This window comes from Lactuca saligna, chromosome 8 (assembly GCF_052625555.1).
Source record: "Lactuca saligna cultivar CGN05327 chromosome 8, ASM5262555v1, whole genome shotgun sequence".
NCBI lineage: Eukaryota > Viridiplantae > Streptophyta > Magnoliopsida > Asterales > Asteraceae > Lactuca > Lactuca saligna.
In genome coordinates this window covers 125,892,387-125,912,994 of record NC_136424.1, presented here as the reverse complement: position 1 = coordinate 125,912,994, position 20,608 = coordinate 125,892,387, and the positions used below count along the sequence as shown (strand labels likewise).

Genomic DNA, 20,608 nt, shown 5'->3' with positions numbered 1-20,608 from the left:
TATGTTATAAATACACAAATAAATAAAATTAGATTGCTATTTCTTGTATTTAGCATACAAAATATCAACATATTTTTATTTTTTATTTTTTTGTTTATTGTAATATCACACTTTCATTTATTCCATTATAGCATTGCATATATATATATATATATATATATATATATATATATATATATATATATATATATATATATATATATATATATATATATATATATATATATATATATATATTCTTATTAAGACATCGTACTTAAAAAAAATTACTCAATTAATATAGTGTAATAGAATATTTGGTTAAATATAATATAATGTTTTAAAGATAATACCAATAAATGGTATTGGCTGCTTTACCAAATATTAATGTTCCAACATCTTTTACCCCACACAACGATTACTAGCGGTGGTAACATCTGTATGCCCCGACATGAAGGGCAATTTCAGTACTACTATATGTACATAAAACCCTAAAAGTTTGTTTTCACGTGTTACTCTTAAATTTATTTGCATGTGTACCTTTTTCCTTTATGGTAAAAACCATGTTGATGAATAAACATTACCAATGTTTTACATATCAATATCAGATACAAATTCCAATTTCCACAAGATCAATGCATACAACTCAGATAAATTAAAACATTGCCAGAAACAGTAAAATAAATGTTGTCTTTTACACTCAAAATAAAAAATGTAGGTTTTAACTATCCAAAACGGTCAAAAACTTCTGTTTTGGTAGTAAAAAAAACTATTGTAAATAATAAATGGTAAAAGTAGGATAGAATGAAAAAAAAAATATATGATAGATTATTGACTTTCAACCTACAAACACGGAGATTGAGTTCAGTTTGAAAATTTTTTTCTATAATTTTTTTAGAACGATGAATCTAAATACTCCTAAACTGTTCATAATTCCACTTATTTCTGATACAGGGCTTGAACCTTCTACCTCAAGGGGGAAGACGACACCTGATATTACAGGCTAAAACCCTTTGGTTGAAATTGTTTAAATGAATCAACAAATGAGAAGTGACTCTTTACATTATCTTTTACTCGTAGTAGAAGTGTATTTATATTTTTCCACCCATAATAGCAATGTACACCATAATAGTTTTATGTACAAATAATAGCAACACATAACAAATAAAGTACATTACCCATTTTGTTGGTAAAATGTAAGTAAGGTTACCATTATGTGTAAAATATATAACTTTGTTGTTATTATGTGTAGAAAATAATTTTGAACATATTTAACCTTGAAATTAATCTTGTAACTCATTTTACCAAATTTGAATAGTTTGAACTTAATTGAAAGTTAGGAATATGCTTTATATTTTTATACCTTAAATTCATGACATTGGTCCACATCATCAGGACCCAAAAATCTGAAATTTTACCACAATGAGAAAAATACTTGGAAAAACTTTACCACATCATATATATTATTTAAAACTCCACCATGAACTAGTAAGCAAAAAAACAGCCGACCCCAATTATAACAAGCTTCATATACATATAATCATCTTTGATTCATTTCAAACAATCAATCAATGCATTATAAACACAACCTGCTTTGTCTTGTTTGGGATAAACCAAAAGTATGATGCTTTCGGCCTTTCATATAAACATCAGTAGTCTAAGCATATGGTAAAAACAGGAAAATATGATATAAGCATAATAAACGTTGCTAAAAATCAAGCTTTTTTTGGTCAGGGATCATTTAAAATATCATGATTTGTTGTAATTATTTTGGCAAAGAAATGAATCATAATCATAGTTCAATCGCCTCACAAGATTGTTTTAACAATTTAAAGTTTACAAAGTTGATCATCTTAACTTAGATCTAGTTAATAGATTGAATTCTACATAAGCCCTTTTAGCCTGTAGGTACAATGTGTAGAGACAAGTGAATAGAGAAACTAAATATGTAAACAAATGTTCATATTCAAACACACACACACACATATCAAAACAGAACATAAGAAAACTCACCACAACGTAAAAAAATCCTTTCTGCTGTAATTTAAGTGCAGAGCGTAGAAACAAATCACATATATATAACAAAGAAAGACACATATTCCACATAGCTTTGACTCCACCAAAAAATCCCTGCCACATCGACAGTATGTTGTCCATCACCAGACAAAATTAGGGTTCCACCTAGAGGAGCAAAAAAAAAACAGCAATCAGTAGACAAAATTAAGGTTCCGGCGAAGAGGATGGGAAAATTTTTGGACCATTTCTCGATTTGTGCATGTCATCCTTGCGCAGGGGCCATGCTAATCTTCTTTGTATCGTTCCAATTTTATCGGATGTCCCGGAAGGGATGATTATTCTTCTTCACATCCACCGTATAAACGGACAAACAGTTCTTCATATGGTAGATGTGGCACGAGTTGGATAGCATCTCGTTACATTTCATCAACTAATTCACTATTTATTTATTATTTTTATGTACCTGATTTTTCATCAAATTCATCAGCATGATTGTAAGGTGAGATTTTCTCTTTTTTTCTTCTATTTTTTGTTTTTGTATTCAGAAACATCATGAGAATAATACTTTCGATTTTGATGGATTTTTGCTTTTCTTGAGGCTGATAACTATACTTCCATATTAAGCTTCTTGGTTTTTTAGTAATTGTAATTTGTAAGCATGATAATTTTGTATTTTAGTCTTGGTGGAAATTTGTTTTCTTGGACGCCCATTATTTGTATCAGTGTCTTCTTACAAAATTATAAATTCATCAACATTTGAATAGTGGCATGTTACCCTAAAAAACCTACCATTTAATCCAAGTTTTACTGATTTTTGTAGGTGAATAATGGAGTAATTATTGGATAAAAACTAAAAGAAGTTATTTGATTGCATACCCATATTTGTATTTGTGTATAAGTAAAATATACGACATATTAAGGGACAATTTTCAATCTCGTTAATGTTGACTCCATATGGATGTGTTCTTAATGATGCATATAGCATATTATATATGTAGATATCTTGCTACTTTTGAATACCAATTTATAAAAATTATGGATACAAATTAAGGGTTTTGTGAAAACATTATACATACATGGATACATAATTATACAGTGAATTCTTCAAAATTGCATAGTAATTTGTATAACGATTCGAATATGAACGATCCCAAATATGAACGAACAAAATTCATGCCAAAAAGATGAAAGATTTATGCACGTGCTCATTATTCTTACTCATATTCAAACCTAAAAATTGATTAAATCTCAAATTCAAAGCCCCGATCAATTAAACTTAAATTCCAACAAGAAAATTGATCTCTTAAACATAGTTGGTTATTGGTGATGTATGATTCAAGAAAGAGGTGACAAGAAAATGATGTGTATAGTGATTTTTGTAAAGCAGCAAGAGAGGGAGATGAGCAAGGAAAGTTATGAGCGGTAATAAGAGGATGTCAACGGTAAAAAGAAGGGTGCGGGCATATTCACATGAGAGGAGACCGAAAACAACAGTAGGTTCACCACTTTTGTGGAGTAATGGTGTAACGACCCAAAAATCATGACTAAAATTTTCCTTTATAAAACGTTACTTAAACCACAATCATCAATCCATAACATATTTCACAACATAAAATTAGAGTGTTAAATTAAACATATTCTTAATATCAAAGTAAAACATCTCAGACTGACTAACTATGGTGTGTGCCATGGGATCACCCCGAGCTCTTCCCTCCGCTACCGGAAGTACCTGAAACTAAAACTGAAAATTGTAAGCACGAAGCTTAGTGAGTTCCCTAACCTACCACATACCGTACACAACCACATACTGCTAAAGGCATCATAAATCAGGCAACCCCAACACACACTTCCTGAGGGATCCTTAGCATATCAACTAACATGTTCTATTAACTCATAAGATAACAACTCGACACAACACATAAAATGAGTAGAGATATTTTTGGAAAATCACCACTCGAGCTCTGGCTGATAGTACACACTGCTTCATCCAATGTTATCCTTTGAAATTCTTTGTTTCTTTTTTGAAAAGTTTTTATAAACTCTCAGATCCTTAGTTTGAGTTTGGAATCCCACCAAGTGTTCATCCAAATCCTTCAAACCAGGGGATTGATACCAATTTCAAACATCCAAATTTTCAAACGGAAATTTTCATTTTAAAATTCACATGAAACATTGTTCATAAAAACCATCCCAAGAAAATCACAAGTGTCAAATACAAATCCTCATCAAAATATTAGAGTGTCCCAAAATATCCGGAAATAGATCTGCAGGCGAATGTGTACAATCAAGCCTTCGACTTCCCGCGATCATAAGAAGTACCTGAAACACATTTAATTAACGACTGTAAACACGAAGCTTAGTGAGTTCCCCAAAGTATCATATACAATACAACACAAATAAACAGTCATGGGTTATCAGCAACCCTAGAGACTACCAGAAGTCTCAATGGGCAAACAACACACCTTGTAAATTATCAACAATCTTGGAGGCTACATGAAGTCTCAGTATACACAATAACACACATACCACAATAACAACTAATAGACCCAACTGGTTAACACATATATTCTACCTCATAGGTAAGTATAGTGAGGACACTTACCTTGCGCAGATGACTGATACACTCACACCCGAACTGCCGGAACTAGACTCTGTCTATTAATTACACCAATTAACCCTAATTAATAATTAAGGTAATTTTCCATACTTCACTAGTCCCAATCCAAGTCTAATCCATGTTTAGAGAAAAAGACCATTTCACCCCTTCCAAGCCCAAAAACCCTCTCAAATCCACCTATGGCACAATTGGTCAAAAAGTCAACCAAAGTCAAAGGTCAGCACTTTGATCCTTACGCGCAGTGTACTCAACTCCACGTTGGGCGTAAAGAGCAAGGCAGGAAGGGAATGACTTCTCAACTGGCTACGCTGGGCATAGCTAAAATTACGCTCGACGTACGTGTCTTATCTCAAAACTTAATTTTTTAGGTCTTAATCATTAAGACACTTTACCCAATCCTCATATCTGACTCTAAAAGGTATCCTAATCCATAAAGTCTCTAACTTTATGCCTTTGCATGGATAAAGAGAGTTAAATCCCAAAACCCTAACTTCCAACATCACTAAAAACTCCATAACTCATGCATGGAGGAAAGGAAAGGATCAAGCTTGCATTTTTATGACATTATGCACCCTAAAATGTCTGAAAGGACATCTTATATGTTGTGGAGTATTCCATACTTACAAAGATCAAGGTTTTAGGACAAAATGAACATAAATCTAAGCTTAAACAGGATCTAGAAAAACAAGCTCCAAGGTATGAAATTTATACATTCAAAAGATGAACAAAGAGATGTAGACTCTGGATCCAAGAACTTGAATGTACCACCACTTCTTGTATGATATTCCTTCTCTACCCAGAACACTCAAAATCACTCCGAAAACTTCAAATCTCACTCTTAAAAGTCATGGTTTCGATTTTAGGGTTTAGAGGAATGGAGGTTGGTCATAAGAAGGTCCAAAGGGAATTAAGATGTTTAAATAGGGGACACAACACTAGTTTTTAGGGTTAAAGGGCTGCACAAGTACGCTGGTGTAATCATGTGTATGCCCAACGTACTCTACCTTTGACATGCCTCGTGTGCTGACCTACGCCTGACATACAAACCTTGTACGCCCAACATGAAGGCCTTATTTGCAAAAAATTAAAATATTAAGGGGTGGAATGAAAATATCTGACATCGGGTGTTACACAGATCTACCAGTCTAATATATACCCAATAAACATACATATACAAATTTAACATATAACCAACATAACATCAATCCAATACACTATGATACATAATCCAGTGGGCCAACCTTGGTGTCTTCGACCCATAAGTACAGTGAGGAAAACTCACCTCAATATCAGGAAGATAGTTGAATTAAAAACTGCTCCAACTAACGGCTCTACGGGTTACCTGTACAACACATAGGGACCAAGCCTAAATCTATTGTTCAAATATTCCAAATGACCTAAAGTCAAACCTGGTTAAAGTCAATGGTTATCGGTTAAAAGTAAATTCAACTCTAGCTGGTTGCCACACTGTGGCCATCCGTGGCCACATTGTGGAAGCAAAGCGACAAAACAGGCGACTCTAGCCTAGTCGCCACGTCATGGCGACCTAAGGCCATGACGTGGGCACTGGGTTCCAAACAGCTTAATTGGTTAAGCCATTTTCTTTGATTCTAAGAGCTCTAAAGCTCATATCTAGTCCATTCCATTGTCTAAATGGATAAAGTTTCCAACTTTATCACTTAAGACCTTCCAAGAGGTAGAGATCTCACCCTAGGTCCAGGGGGAGGGGAACACATCATGACTTAATCATTAAGCCCTAAATCTTGAATATCTCATGATCCACGATTCCAGAAGGGTTTCTAGTACCAAAAGTATCATAAAAATCCATGCTTTTCAGACATGCATGTCCAATGCATGTCTTGAACTCTTATTAGGTGAAAACTAAGGGTTTATGACCAAGATTCCATGCATGACACCAAAGCTCACTTATAAATTAGATTCAAGGCCCCAAATACTCTAAGTGACCTAAAGATTCATAAAGTTGCAAACTTTATGAGATCTCACCACTCAAATCCATCAAGACATGAAGAAAAGGGACAAAATCAAGAGATCTAACAACTTAGCAAGGAAAAGGTTGGATCTTGGACACTCACTAAGGTCCAGGAGACGTGCTAGCTGAAGTAGCTGATGCTTGCCAAGTAAACTATCACACAAAGGGCTTCCTTCTTCTTCAAAGATCACCAAAAAGCACCATGCAAGAATGATTTCACAATTGCAATAGAGGCTAAGGATAGGGTTTCTAGGTTTGAGAGAGTGTACACGCTGAATGGTCATGAAAACCTAGCCTTAATGTTATTTGTATAGGGTCCAAAGCCCAAAATTTTGGGTTTTTTTCACTAAAAACACCTGTCACACCATGACATCTATGGCCATGTCGTGGCGGTTCATTTAATCCTGCGGTCCAAAACATTCTGCCATGTTGTGGTGATGCTTCACCACGCCGTGGCCACCTAAATTGAAGTTAATATATGAAAATTGATTCACACCCGGAATAGATTTTACATAAATGAAGACCCCTACAAGGTCGATTTAGTGGTTCAAACTCACTAACCATCTCTTGAATCGACATTATATGGGTCTTCATTTAATTCTTGTACAAATAGAGCTTCTAAATCGCAATAACATCTACTGAAAGGGTGAGTACGCCCTTTTCACTAACTTTTAAGTGAATTTGAACCACCAGATTGACATTTAGATGCCATTTGTGAAGAAATACTCAGACAAGAATTAAACATTATACATTATAAGAAATTGAAGTGTTAGAAGTAGTAATTAATACCTTAATCCACCAAATTTAAGCTTTAATATGTAACTCTCATAAAAATTTAAGCTTTAATCACCCCAAGCTTAAACCTAACTTGTCCCCAAGTTAGAACAAGACTAAAAATGAGCTCGGGATGAACTATCTAAAAAGGAAAAAGAAAGATGCCATAGAACTTGGTCAACATCAGTCAACATGGTCAGAATTAGTCCTTCAATGGACCCTATGCATCTTCAACATGTTCCCCGCTTTAGAGCCATAAACCACATTCTCAACCACTTGATGGGCGAATAGATCACGGCTGGATGCGGTCGCGGTGTGCAAGACAAAGGAAACAGAGATGCGCCCAGTGGGGGCACTTTAAATCACCAATGTAGACCATAGTGCACGAAGGAAAGGCGCCTCTTCACACACTATGATTCCTACATTTGTCAGGCCAAAGTGTATAATAACGAAATAGGGTTTTGTAGCACGGCCTCCGGGCAAACATCCGGTTTCAGAGGCTTCTCCCTTGTACTGTCCTTTACAGTCTACCGTCTCATCGTCGGGGCCTTTTCTCACCAAAAATCAAAAATAAAATAAAATAATAAAAAATTATACTTAACCTAAATCTAAACCTAACAACCTAAGTCTTCAATCTTGAACTTCTATTATTGGGTCTTCAATCACATTTGCTGCTTGACATCCATGTTTTTTTTTTCCTTTGTTTTTGTTGCTTTTCTTGAATCATCTTTAATAGGCTCTTATTTTCTTCACTTTTTCAAATTTCTTCATTCTTTGTGTTGCTTCTTGAAAGGTCTAAGGAATTTCACCAAGTAACATAGGACTCCAATAGTGAAAATTGAGTGATAGATGGAGGCTAATATGAAAACCTAATGATCACTGACAATGTGCCAAGATCAACTAAAAAGGGTGGGGAATGACTCAAAAATGGGTGTTACCGAAAAGACTTGGTCCCAAAAGATGTGAATTGGGGGACCCACTTCAAAGTTCATCAAGCACCTCAATGCAAGGTGTGATAAACAAAATCTATCTAACTATCTATTATAGACCGCTAGAAAAATGATAACCTATCCTAAAAAGGCGGTGAGAATCTAACTAAACAAGGCTCGGACGAGACTCGGGAGTACTAAGGGGTACTCCCTCCAAAACCAAGATGCGAGTCTTCAATATCTTCAATGTCTTCAAAATACCTTACCGGGCTAGTCTTTGCTCGCACACATTGGCATGACCAACCACATCCCTCCGCACCTAGACCCAATCAAGCTACCTGCATCTGACCCCCACACAAGCGGTCTCAAAGTGGTCTGTGAGGCTCAAAACGTGTCCCATTCGTCAAATACAAGGAATTCCATATCAAGACCCAGGACCAATCTATGATTCAATACTTATGACTCGGCGCTATGGTACCTGTAGGGATGAGAAGCCAAGAGAGAACAAAAATGCATGAACTTAAACTAGAATGCATCTAAAAAGTATGAAAATTAGAAAAGAAAGAAAGAAAATATGCAATATTTTTAATTTTTTTTTTTTTTTTTTTTTTTATGCAATTTTTATGAATGCCCTAAATGACTAACTCTAAATGCAACTATATACAACCTAAATGCAATAAAAATAAAAGATTAGATTACCTCACCCCAAGCTTAAAATTAAGCATTGTCCTCAATGCTTAGGATGAGAGTAAAGAAGGATCATACCGGGATCAAGGTGGAGGAGGCCCGAGAGGATGGTATGGAAGCAACACATGGATCGCATAATGATGCTTGGATGGAGTTCTTGGCCGCCTAAATACACATGGATGAAAGCTTGGTCGCGCAAAGGATGTATATAAAATGGCTCGAAATTTTCTTATGAAATGACATATTTGCGCGGGTACCCTCGCAAACTTTACGCGGGTGGGGGGCAGCCGCGCGCACATGTCAGAATACATCCCATGTTGGAGTAATTTGGAACTCGGAATCTGCGTGGCTGGGGGCTGGTCGCGCAACGGCTACGAGGGCACCCGCGCGCAGCAATCAGAAAGCACCCCATGTTGGTGTAATTTGGAACTCGGGACCTGCGCGGCTGGGGTCGGTCGCGCAAAGTCTGCGCGGGCACCCGTGCGAAAGTCAACTTTTTGGAATTTTTCAAACTTCACCAAAATCACTGGAAGGCTTCTATATGCTTATTTTTATGGCCAACTTCAAATGTAGAAACACCCAAAACTTCAAACGGACATTATTTATTTACATTGCATTTATTTAACGTCTTTGCCAAGACATAGTCCCGCTTCCATCAACTTTCGTAATTTGGTATTTCCAATGTTATGTTGTCGAATTCTCCCGTATCAAAGCCTTCATAAAATGGTTTCAAGCGGTGCCCATTCACTTTGAATATTTGATTTGTTTCCAAACTCTTAATTTCAACCGCACCATGATCAAACACTTTTATGACAATAAAAGGTCCGTGCCATCGAGATCGCAACTTTCCCAGGAATAGTTTTAAGCGTGAATGATAAAGAAGAACTTTTTGACCCGGAATAAAGTGTTTTTGGGTTATATGCTTGTCATGAAATGCCTTTTTCTTCTCTTTGCACCGTTTGAACCTTTTAATTATCTTCTTCTTGAGCACTTCCATCATTGGAGGATCCAATCTTCTTTGAGGTTCCCTCTTAGGATTACAATCATCTTCCATGATTATCTTGTCTGTGCATACATTAGGGCTTATCCTGTTTATTGGCTCAATCACATCAACCCGATACAATGGAGAAATGTTACTAGGGTACCTCATTCCTTCAAAGATGTTGAAGTGAATGGTTTCTCCATCAAACTCCATAGTTATCTTTCCTTTATGGACATCAATGATTGTGTGAGCGGTATGCATGAAAGGTCTTCCAAGGAGGATCATAGATGATTTGGAAGGAGTCTTCTCTTCAAGATCAATGACATAAAAATCCGCCGGAAAAACAAGGTGATTAACTTGTACTAACACATCCTCCAACACTCCTCTTGGAGACACACTTGACTTGTCTGCTAATTGAATGATTACTCCAGTTTCTTCCAAAGGTCCAACATTGAGAGATTGAAAAACCGAATATGGCATCACATTGATCGAGGCTCCAAGATCTAACATAGCACTTTCGACATGCAAATCACCAATGGTAACAAGGGATAGAAAATATTCCCGGATCCTTGCATTTGGGAGGTAACTTCTTTTGGATAATCGCAGACACATTTGCATTGACTTGAATCTTTTCATTTGCCTTGAATTTTCTCTTCTTAGTGCATAAATCCTTGAGGAATTTTGCATAACTTGGAATTTGCTTAATAGCATTCAGTAGTGGAATGTTGATTTGGACCTTGCAAAAAGTTTCAAATAATTCATTTTCTACCTCTATCTTCTTGGAAAAGGCTAACCGAGAAGGGAAAGGAGGTGGTATGGCCAATGGTTTGATGGGTTTGTTGGGAGAGTCGTGTTGATCAACATTTGGCACAACCGGTTCTTTTGGAGGAACCACAACTTTTGGAGGTTCCACTATGATCACTTCATCTTCTTCTTCTCTTGAAACTCTTTTAGGTTGACTTTCTCCAAGTGTTTTCCCACTTCGCAAGGTGATGGCATTCACATTGGGGTTCTTCTCGGTTTGTGATGGAAGTTTACCCCTTTGTTCTATCTTGTTGAGAGCGGTTGCCAAGTCTCCAATTTGTGCTTGAATGTTGGAGAAAGTATTCTTGGTTTCTTGCTGAAATTGGGTTTGACTTTGAGCAAGAGAAGTAACAAGTTCTTGAAGGCTCATTTGAGGGTTACCACTTGATTGACCTTGTTGTGGAGGGTGTTGGTAATGTGGAGGGTTATAAGAATTTTGTGGATATGGAGGTTTTTGGGATTGGTATTGTGGATGTTGGGGTCTCATCAAAAGATTTGGTGGATTTTGCTTTGGTGGATAAGGGTTGTTTTGGGTATTCCTCCAATTTGGGTTGAAGTTATTTTGAAATCCCATGGGTCTTGGTTGACTTTGATATTCGCCCATTGCATTCACATCTTTCGGTTCACTTCCAAGTGTGGGATACTTATCCGTATAATGACCCGTCATTGCACAAATACCACATACCATCAATTGTTGACGACTTCCCACCACCATTTGACTTAACACATTAGTCAAATCCAAGAGCTTTGATTCCAAATGTTGAGTGTTGCTAACTTCACCAACCACTTGTGTAGAATTTCTCTTCATGTCATTTCGAGTCCCAAAATTCTGTTGATTTTGAGAAATGGTACCAAAAAGTAATCGGATCTCGTGAGGGGTTTTGTTGAAGATGTCACCACCACTTGAAGCATCAATCATCCTCCGATCTTTTTTGTTCATACCCTCATAAAATTGTTGAAGAAGTAGTTGTTCGGGTATATTGTGTTGAGGACAACTTGTACACAAATTGTTGAAGCGCTCCCAAAAATCATGAAATGTTTCATTTTCCCCTTGACGAATCCCCAAAATGTCACTTCTTTGACTTGATATCCGGGAGGTGGGATAGAATTTGCTATTGAAGGCCTTGAGTAACTCTTCCCATGTGTGAATAGATCCCGGTGGTAAGTTGAATAACCACTCTCTAGCTTTGTCTTCCAATGTGAGCGGGAATGCGGTTAACTTGAAATCATCCAATGTCACATTGTCGGGCAACATGCTAACACATATCATATGAAAGGACTTCAAATGCTTTTGAGGATCTTCTCTATCCAACCCATGGAACTTGGTAAGTTGATGGATGAAACTTGACTTCAATTCAATCCCTCGGCGGTTTGCGGGATAAACAATAGCAAGAGGTGTATGAGTAACATCCGTTTCCATCATTTGTCTAAGTGTCAACTCTTGAGGAGGATTGGGTGGATTAGGTGGATTGGGATATTGTTGCAAGTAATTGGGTGGTTGTTGGTAAGGTGGATATGGGTATTGTTGGGGATTGTAGATTGGTGGTGGATAAGGTTGGTAGTTAGGGTATTGGTTGTAAGGAGGTTGTTGTTGTGGGTACATTGGGTTTTGGTACATTGGAGGGGGTTGGTAATTAGGTTGATTTTGGTAATTTACTTGTTGAACTTGAAAAGAATTGTTTTGAGGTTGGTTGTTTTGGTGGAAGTGTTGGTTTTGTAGTTGTGGTGGTGGTTGATAATTGGGTTGGTTTTGAGGAGGGGCTTGATTCCAAGGTGGCATATCAATGAGAGGTTCTTGTGGTTGTTGTCTTGGTTGATGGGGTGGGGTATTGGCATCTTGATTGATTGGGTTTGGGTTGGGATTATGAGGTGGAGTGTGATTCATGGCTATATGGTTTTCAAATGGAATGTCTTCAAAGGAATGACCAACAATTGGAGAACTCGGTTCGGTGTCGGTATTACTTGAAGTATGAACTTGATCTTCTATGTTGATTAGTGGAGAAGAGGAAGAAGCTTGAACTAGTTGTTGTTGCTTTGCTTGTTTGGCTAACTTTTTCAACCTTTTTGCTTCTCTTTCAATTTCCGGATTGTAGAGTAGTTCACCGGTTCTTGTAGACCTAGGCATAAACAATCAAATAACAAAAACCAATTTCCCCGGCAACGGCGCCAAAACTTGGTCGGGATGTCAAGCCCACCAAGCAAATTACACCCTTTGTTTCCTAACTAAACGTAATATAATGGTAAAAAGTGTTGGATTAGTGTCTAAGTCCATAACTATTTTGGTATGTACTTGACTCGATGGTGCATGGTCCTTTTGGGTTGCCTTCACCAAAGCAACTTGATTGGAGAAATGAATAAAGAGAGAGAGGATAATATGATTTATTAATATGTTATAAGAATAATATATTAAAGGAGAAATCATATTTGTTTAATTAATATTGGTCAATAATTAATTAAGAATTAGTTTTGTGATCAAATGTAATTAATTAAACTAGAGGGGCTGATTTGTAATTATGTGATAGTTACAAAATAAGGTAAGGATTATCTTATATATATGGTGAACGAATTTGAGGTGTAAATCCCTTAGAATTCGAGTATGATAAGGATTCAATGATTATCTTATTGGTTGCTTAATGGATAATCAACTAGATAAGGATAATGACTGAAACCCTATCTCTACACCTATATAAACACCCCTAGGGCTATGAATTCGTGTATCCCTTCCCAAGAGGTCCTAGATACGAATTCTAACCTCTCACCTCTCTCCTTATACCTTCTCCACTTGCTTATGGTGTTTGTGAGCCATTAGAGGAGTGACACTTGTGACTCTAAGCCTTCCAAAGTCAATACAAGGAGATTTGGGATTGTTATTGCTACATAACAATCAAGGTAACACTATAAACTTATTCTCATGTTAATATGATTATATGTATGCTAGAATTAGGGTTTATAGTCTTGGATTCAAAGCATGTACAATAGAGAAACCTAGATCCAAGCATTAGGGTTTGTATGAGCACATAGGATGTCTTATGACCAAAAACCCATCAGTGGTATCAGAGCCTAGATTGGTTTCAATTGTATTGATGCATATTTGATCGAAATAAGCACTGAAAATCGATTTTTTGAGTTTCTGAGTGTTTGACTCGCCGAGTCACTTGGTGAACTCGCCGAGTCAGCTGTACTCGACGAGTCCAGGTCCAGACTCGACGAGTCAAAGGGTCTGACAGCTCAGATTCGCGATTTTCTTCCTGTTTTGGTTTTGGATAATTACCATAAACTTGTTTTTGTGATAAAATCCGAATTTTTCCATTATTATGTGATTATCCTTACCAAAATAGAAGATAATTGTCAAAGTTTAGATAATCACTTGTTTTATTAGAAAAAGTTTGATTATTTGTAATTTAGATTTGAATTATCTTGTGAAATAGTTTCAATTTATCCCTTTAGGTTTTATAGTTTAAATTTGAACCCCAAAAGTTTTGTTGTTTTGAAGTTTAAATAGTTAAAACCCTAATGTTTTGAAATGTTTCAAAACTTGCCCTCAAGTTTTGGAATTTAAAGTTGATTAAAAGGTTAATTAGAAATGTTAAATTCTAAAACTCTTGTAATGTTTTGAAAAGTTCAAATCACACCCTTGTGGTTTTATTAATTAATTAAGGAGTATAATTAAAAGAGGTTTAATAAATCCATAAAAGTTTAGGTTAACCATTTAATTGAATTAAAAGTGTAATTGTTAAAGTTAACCATATAGTATTTTAAAAGTGTAAAATACACCCTATACTATATATAACATTAAAAGTATAACATTATATATATGTATGAGTAAAAGTCAGTCTTACCGTTAGTAGGCCTCATTCACAAAGCTGGTCTATAAAGGGTGTTTAAGGAAATTGCCTATAAAATGGCGATTGAATGGGTATCCACTCTTACCCACCGCACTCTTGACTAGTGGAGGGTCGTTAGCCGAACGGGTAGGATAGGACGAAACCTTCCATTATAAGTATAATGAAATACAAAGTAATTAAATGTTTCGCAAATTCCCAATCTTAGTTACTTAGGCAAAAGTGAATTGATGCAATTCCATGAAATTACGCTTTGTGCCCTTGCGAAGACGTTAGTGGAGCGTGTGTGGTTTACCGGCACACTAAATGGTTCTAAGCAAAGGTAGCAAAGGGTGACTCAATGTTTGTCATAGTTCGGTGGAGCGTGTGTGGTTTACCGGCACATCGAATAGGTGATTGTAACATGTGAGGGCACCATGTAGTTTGCATGGTTATTCACACCCGCTTTGTGATCCTCGGCATCCCAGTCACAAACAAGAGGGGCATATCGAGATTTAAACATGCCATTGAAATGTTCAATGAATCTCAAAGGATCTAGGAGTTTTCATAGATTTAAAACTTAAATTCCTTTTTCGTTTCTCATGGTGAAAACTAGTGAATCGTCATTCACTTACCTTCAAATGTTCTGCGATTTGGGTTACGGCATCCCTCTCCCGAGTTGTAGGATATTGTGTTGGGTCCTAGCCTTGGAATTTCATTTGGGTGATTTACCAAGGACTCAATCAATCAACTAACTTGAATTCGTTTTTCTCCCGATGTCAAAGTTCGACAACTATGGTCTTCGCAAATTCCGTGGAACAAGCATTCCATATGAAGATGATATTCCACGATTCGATCAAGGAACAAGAAATCATGCTTCACTTCCTCCTCCTCCTCCAATTATTCTCCCTAACCCACAAGTTCAAAGGATTGAAAAGTTCAAGATCACTCAAGCCCTTTTGGCAAGTGAACATAAAGAAGGAAAGTCGGTGTGTGCACACGTCCTAGGGATGAAGTCACACATTGATAGACTAAGAATGATAGGATCCATTGTCGGTGAAGAGATGGCTGTTGATTGGGTTCTTCAATCACTTCCTAACTCGTATAGTGAGTTCGTAAGAGAGTACTATATGATGAACCGCGACGTGACCCTTATAGATCTCACCTATATGCTTATTGCTGCTGAATCAGCAATGGTTTGGCGCAATAGAAAAGCAAAGTTGATTGGTGAATCTGCCTTCGAGACCTCTGTGGATATAGACAATGGCAATGAAAGACATGCAATGATCGAAAAGTTTGATCATAAGAGAAAGGCGATGTCTGAAATAGTTCCATGTGTTGTTCCAAAAAGAGTCAATTTGCTTTTATTGCCAAGAGAAGGGGCATTGGAGACGAAGCTGCCCTATTTACCTAAGAGATCTAAGAGATGGGAGAGTCGAAACGTATGGCTCTAATTTAGGTAAAATCCATTGACTAACTCTTTTAAGCTTCATTCTAGGTTCTGAATACATAATGTGATAAGATTACAATTGATGTTTAGAAGGATCAAAGAAAAGAAAAGAAGCTTAAGGGAAGAAGTGAGCAGAATCTAACCGTGAAGGAATGGATTTCGATTGCGTTTCTCGAAGATTAGATTCTTGAGCTACTACTTAGAGTTAGAATTAGATTGCTAAGAAAGATGTATTTGCATAAGTTTTTCAATGAGTTGCATTGTGAAGGACAAATTTTTCCGCAATAAAATAAATTTTGATTTTAAATTTTATTTATTTATCCTTACAATGGCGTGTATGAAAAATTGATGTTAAAATTATTAGCAATAATGGATTTGTTTCTTATTGTGTTATGGAAAGTCAAGAATTTACCAAATAGGGAGAGTTTCTCATCGCCCAAGTTTCAATTGGACAGAAACTTGGAATCATGCAACTTGGTTGCATGATGAATGAGAAATTTCATATTTGATAATTAGACTAATTCGTTGACAAAGTGTCAAGTGAAGGACTAGGAGATCGAGTACACAAAGTTGTGTGTTGATCAAGTTCACCATAAGAGTAACAAAGATATTCGTCATCATTTACTAAAGGTTTAGTAAATATGATTATACTTACAAGATTAAGTGTAATTTTGAATTGATTAAAGGGTTTAGATCAATAGCAAAACGAATAAGAAGAATCAAATAGGCAGAAAGATAAGAGTTTCTCCATTCTAAGAAGAAGGGAGAGTGGCTTTTATGCTTTATGATAGGTCTTAATGATTAAGAACCATATCTCAATTGATCCTCTAAGTGAGTCTTGGTACAATTGTATGTCCAAGAAGAGGAATCAAAGATTGATGAAATGGTCAAATCAAGAAGACAATCATACTTTGTTCAAATAACAAGTCTTAAAGTTAAGATTGTGACAATGAGTAAAAAGTATTAAAGGTTTATAACATTCATCAAATGTGGAAAGTTGTGATGTCTTGGATAAGACAAAGACCAACTATGACCAATTTATGAAGTGTTTTGATACAAGCTACACTAACTCTTGAAAATTTGTTTGTCAAGAAATGTTTATTGACAAAAGAATCTTATATGTCAAGGAGTCAGTGGGAGTCTTAATGGTCTCGAAAAGTTTCAAGAACAAATCAAATAAACCTTATCGATCATCACTAGCACACGAGTTGAGGTTTACAACCTATCGTAAAGACATTATTTTGTTTCTGTGCCAATCCAATCGAGTTAATTATGCATGTGAGTCCTATGAGTTCTCATTTGAATGCGTAAAAGGCAAGGACCTTGATCAATGAAAGGTACATTGATAGGAAAAAGGTAAGATGCTTAACTACTTGGAAGACGTGGTGGGCAGCTGTGCTACCATAAGGCAAGAAATCAAGATTAAGAAAGTTCGATCCATATGAGTTTGAATTTGTCGTAAACTTTGGTTTTAACAAATTCGCATGGATAGGAACACATACACCATTTAAATCTAAGTGTCATAAGATTTCCTCCTTCATGAAAATGATTGTAAGAAAATGCTTTCACTAAGAAAGATTTTAAAAGATAGTGATTGTAAAATTGCATTCTCAAATTCGATCATGGTTACGGCATCCCTTTCCATAATTTGAATTGTGAGGTTTGACAATTAGTCTTAATTGTTAAGACACACATATGAACTATCTAAGGCAAAAGTGTATAAGTTCAAGAAGCCTTGATAAAAGATTATCAAAGCACTAAGTATTAGAAACATGAACTTAAGAAATTCAATAAGTATTGTTTTTCTGAAAGTTAAGATGTTTATGAATACATGTCGAAGCTAGTGGGAGCATAAGTGTTATGTTTTATGATAATCATCATGATAGTGGGAGCATAAATGTTATGATTGTATGATTATTAAGGCACGTATTGCATAGTTGGCAATATTAATTATAGAAAACAAGAGTCATACTTTGCAAAGTTGTAAGAGTTGAAAGGTTGTTTTGCTATAATTAAGGGAGAGAATATTATGCTTCATTTCAAATCTAAAGGATTAGGTTGTGGAATGTTAATAAATTTAGTCAAAGGTACATAGTGTGTTCTTAAAATTTCGATTGTGATTACGGCATTCCTCTTCGCAATTCGAGTTTTGAGAACATAGCAAATAAAACATTATGCGTCGTGTCCCATACGCTTCGGGTATAGGATCGATTGCGAATGCTTTAATGTTTGACCATTCTAAAATTTTCCAAATGTATAGTGCATTTAGAGGGAAAAGGGACTAGAATTGGTTTTGACTAAAATAATTAAACAACTATCAATGGACAATCCAAAGTTCGATGAGGATTGGTCGCTTGCGAGTAGTTGGAAGTATAGTATTGGAAATTATGGAAGTGTTTCCATATTGGATGGACGATATCGACATCATTACGAATAGATAAGATTCTATTAAGAATGAGTTGTCATATAGAAAATATGGAAGTGTGTCCATGTTGGGAAGTAAAATCTATGTATAGATTAGAAACTTTATGTGAAAGGATGTTCAAAGGAATGTACTTTGAGTGAGAGACATCATATCTAAGGAATTGTCTTGTAACAATCTCCGATAAAGGAATTTGTAATATCATTGGCAATAGTCCTTGAGACTTTGGTGCAGTGACATTACAAAAGGATCGTTGCATAAAGTGTTAGAATCTAGTATATTCTATAAATAACAAGAATTTGACATTCTTACACTTAAGAAAAAGGATTTGGTGTTGTAAAATGAGAATGATTGGAAATGTGTTCAATTTGTCTATTTCGCAAAAGTAAGAACCATAGGTAAACATTGTGTGCATGCTAGGAGCATGGGACAAGTGTTGGAATTCAAATGCGAAGTTGATTACCCGAAACGACAAATAATGAGTAATCGATATGGTGATAAATAAAACGTGTTTGTTTATACTCAAAGGTTTGAGGCCATATGGGATTAGTATTATTCTTGTGTTTCACCTTGCATGTTTTGACTTCCAGAATAATTGAGTTTATTAAGAATGATCGAATTATTCAAACGGGCCACAGTCGTTCATATGATGGAAGTAGATATGAATGAAGACTGTCGTGAATTGGTGTGTGGATTGTCTAAAAGAGTATTAGACATAAGCAAATGTTTGCTGCAACGTTCATGAGTGCATACGAATATGATTTGAGCATTGGATTAAACCCACGCTCACTTGGATCACTCCATGAATTGTATTACGAGTGATTGGTGAGATGATAACATCTTATATTCTTGAAACCGAGATGTGTGAGTTGTATCTTGCGAATCGGTTGCACATTGATAATATGTAAACGCACCAGTAACTTGGTGTTATAAAACATATTGTTGTGTGTAATTCGGTGAGTGAGTGCAAGCAAGCATTGTATCAAAGTTTATCCGTTCCTTTTATCCAAAGTAGGATAAAAGCGATATCTTTGGGCCCCTCGATGGTTTAGTGATGACATACGTAAATGCTCGGCCGGGCTAGGGCTAATTTGATTTGTTCAATTAGTCTGTCGTCATAAATCGGAAATCGAGAAGTAGTACAAAGAGAATGATTAGAAATCATGTCTCAGACGATATCAAGAATGGAGGAATATATGATCCCTTATCTAAGGACACGCGTATCTGATATGATCAGAGTTGACAGCGGCTTTGGAAAGCTACGATTGCAGATCGGGATCTGAAGCCATACGCAGAATAGTTGTTAGACTTATCCAAGTGGGAGACTGTTGGATTAGTGTCTAAGTCCATAACTATTTTGGTATGTACTTGACTCGATGGTGCATGGTCCTTTTGGGTTGCCTTCACCAAAGCAACTTGATTGGAGAAATGAATAAAGAGAGAGGATAATATGATTTATTAATATGTTATAAGAATAATATATTAAAGGAGAAATCATATTTGTTTAATTAATATTGGTCAATAATTAATTAAGAATTAGTTTTGTGATCAAATGTAATTAATTAAACTAGAGGGGCTGATTTGTAATTATGTGATAGTTACAAAATAAGGTAAGGATTATCTTATATATATGGTGAACGAATTTGAGGTGTAAATCCCTTAGAATTCGAGTATGATAAGGATTCAAGGATTATCTTATTGGTTGCTTAATGGATAATCAACTAGATAAGGATAATGACTGAAACCCTATCTCTACACCTATATAAACACCCCTAGGGCTATGAATTCATGTATCCCTTCCCAAGAGGTCCTAGATACGAATTCTAACCTCTCACCTCTCTCCTTATACCTTCTCCACTTGCTTATGGTGTTTGTGAGCCATTAGAGGAGTGACACTTGTGACTCTAAGCCTTCCAAAGTCAATACAAGGAGATTTGGGATTGTTATTGCTACATAACAATCAAGGTAACACTATAAACTTATTCTCATGTTAATATGATTATATGTATGCTAGAATTAGGGTTTATAGTCTTGGATTCAAAGCATGTACAATAGAGAAACCTAGATCCAAGCATTAGGGTTTGTATGAGCACATAGGATGTCTTATGACCAAAAACCCATCAAAAAGGGGTATCGA

General features: G+C 35.9%; 1 protein-coding gene and 1 non-coding gene across 2 annotated transcripts; both read right to left on the bottom strand.

Annotated features, from left to right (window-relative positions):
- Positions 1-2,225: 2,225 nt before the first annotated feature.
- LOC145013756 (U6 spliceosomal RNA) lies at positions 2,226-2,328 on the bottom strand. Its single transcript, XR_013665275.1, has one exon. It is a non-coding gene; the product is annotated as a U6 spliceosomal RNA (small nuclear RNA).
- An 8,175-nt stretch (positions 2,329-10,503) lies between these two features.
- Positions 10,504-11,718, bottom strand: LOC145010074 (uncharacterized). Its single transcript, XM_078968663.1, has one exon. The coding sequence runs from the start codon at positions 11,716-11,718 to the stop codon at positions 10,504-10,506; it is 1,215 nt and encodes a 404-aa protein (XP_078824789.1).
- Between the last annotated feature and the right edge of the window lie 8,890 nt (positions 11,719-20,608).

Coding starts and splice junctions, on each gene's coding strand:
- LOC145010074 (XM_078968663.1), bottom strand. CDS start 11,718: ATGAACAAAAAAGATCGGAGGATGATTGATGCTTCAAGTGGTGGTGAC.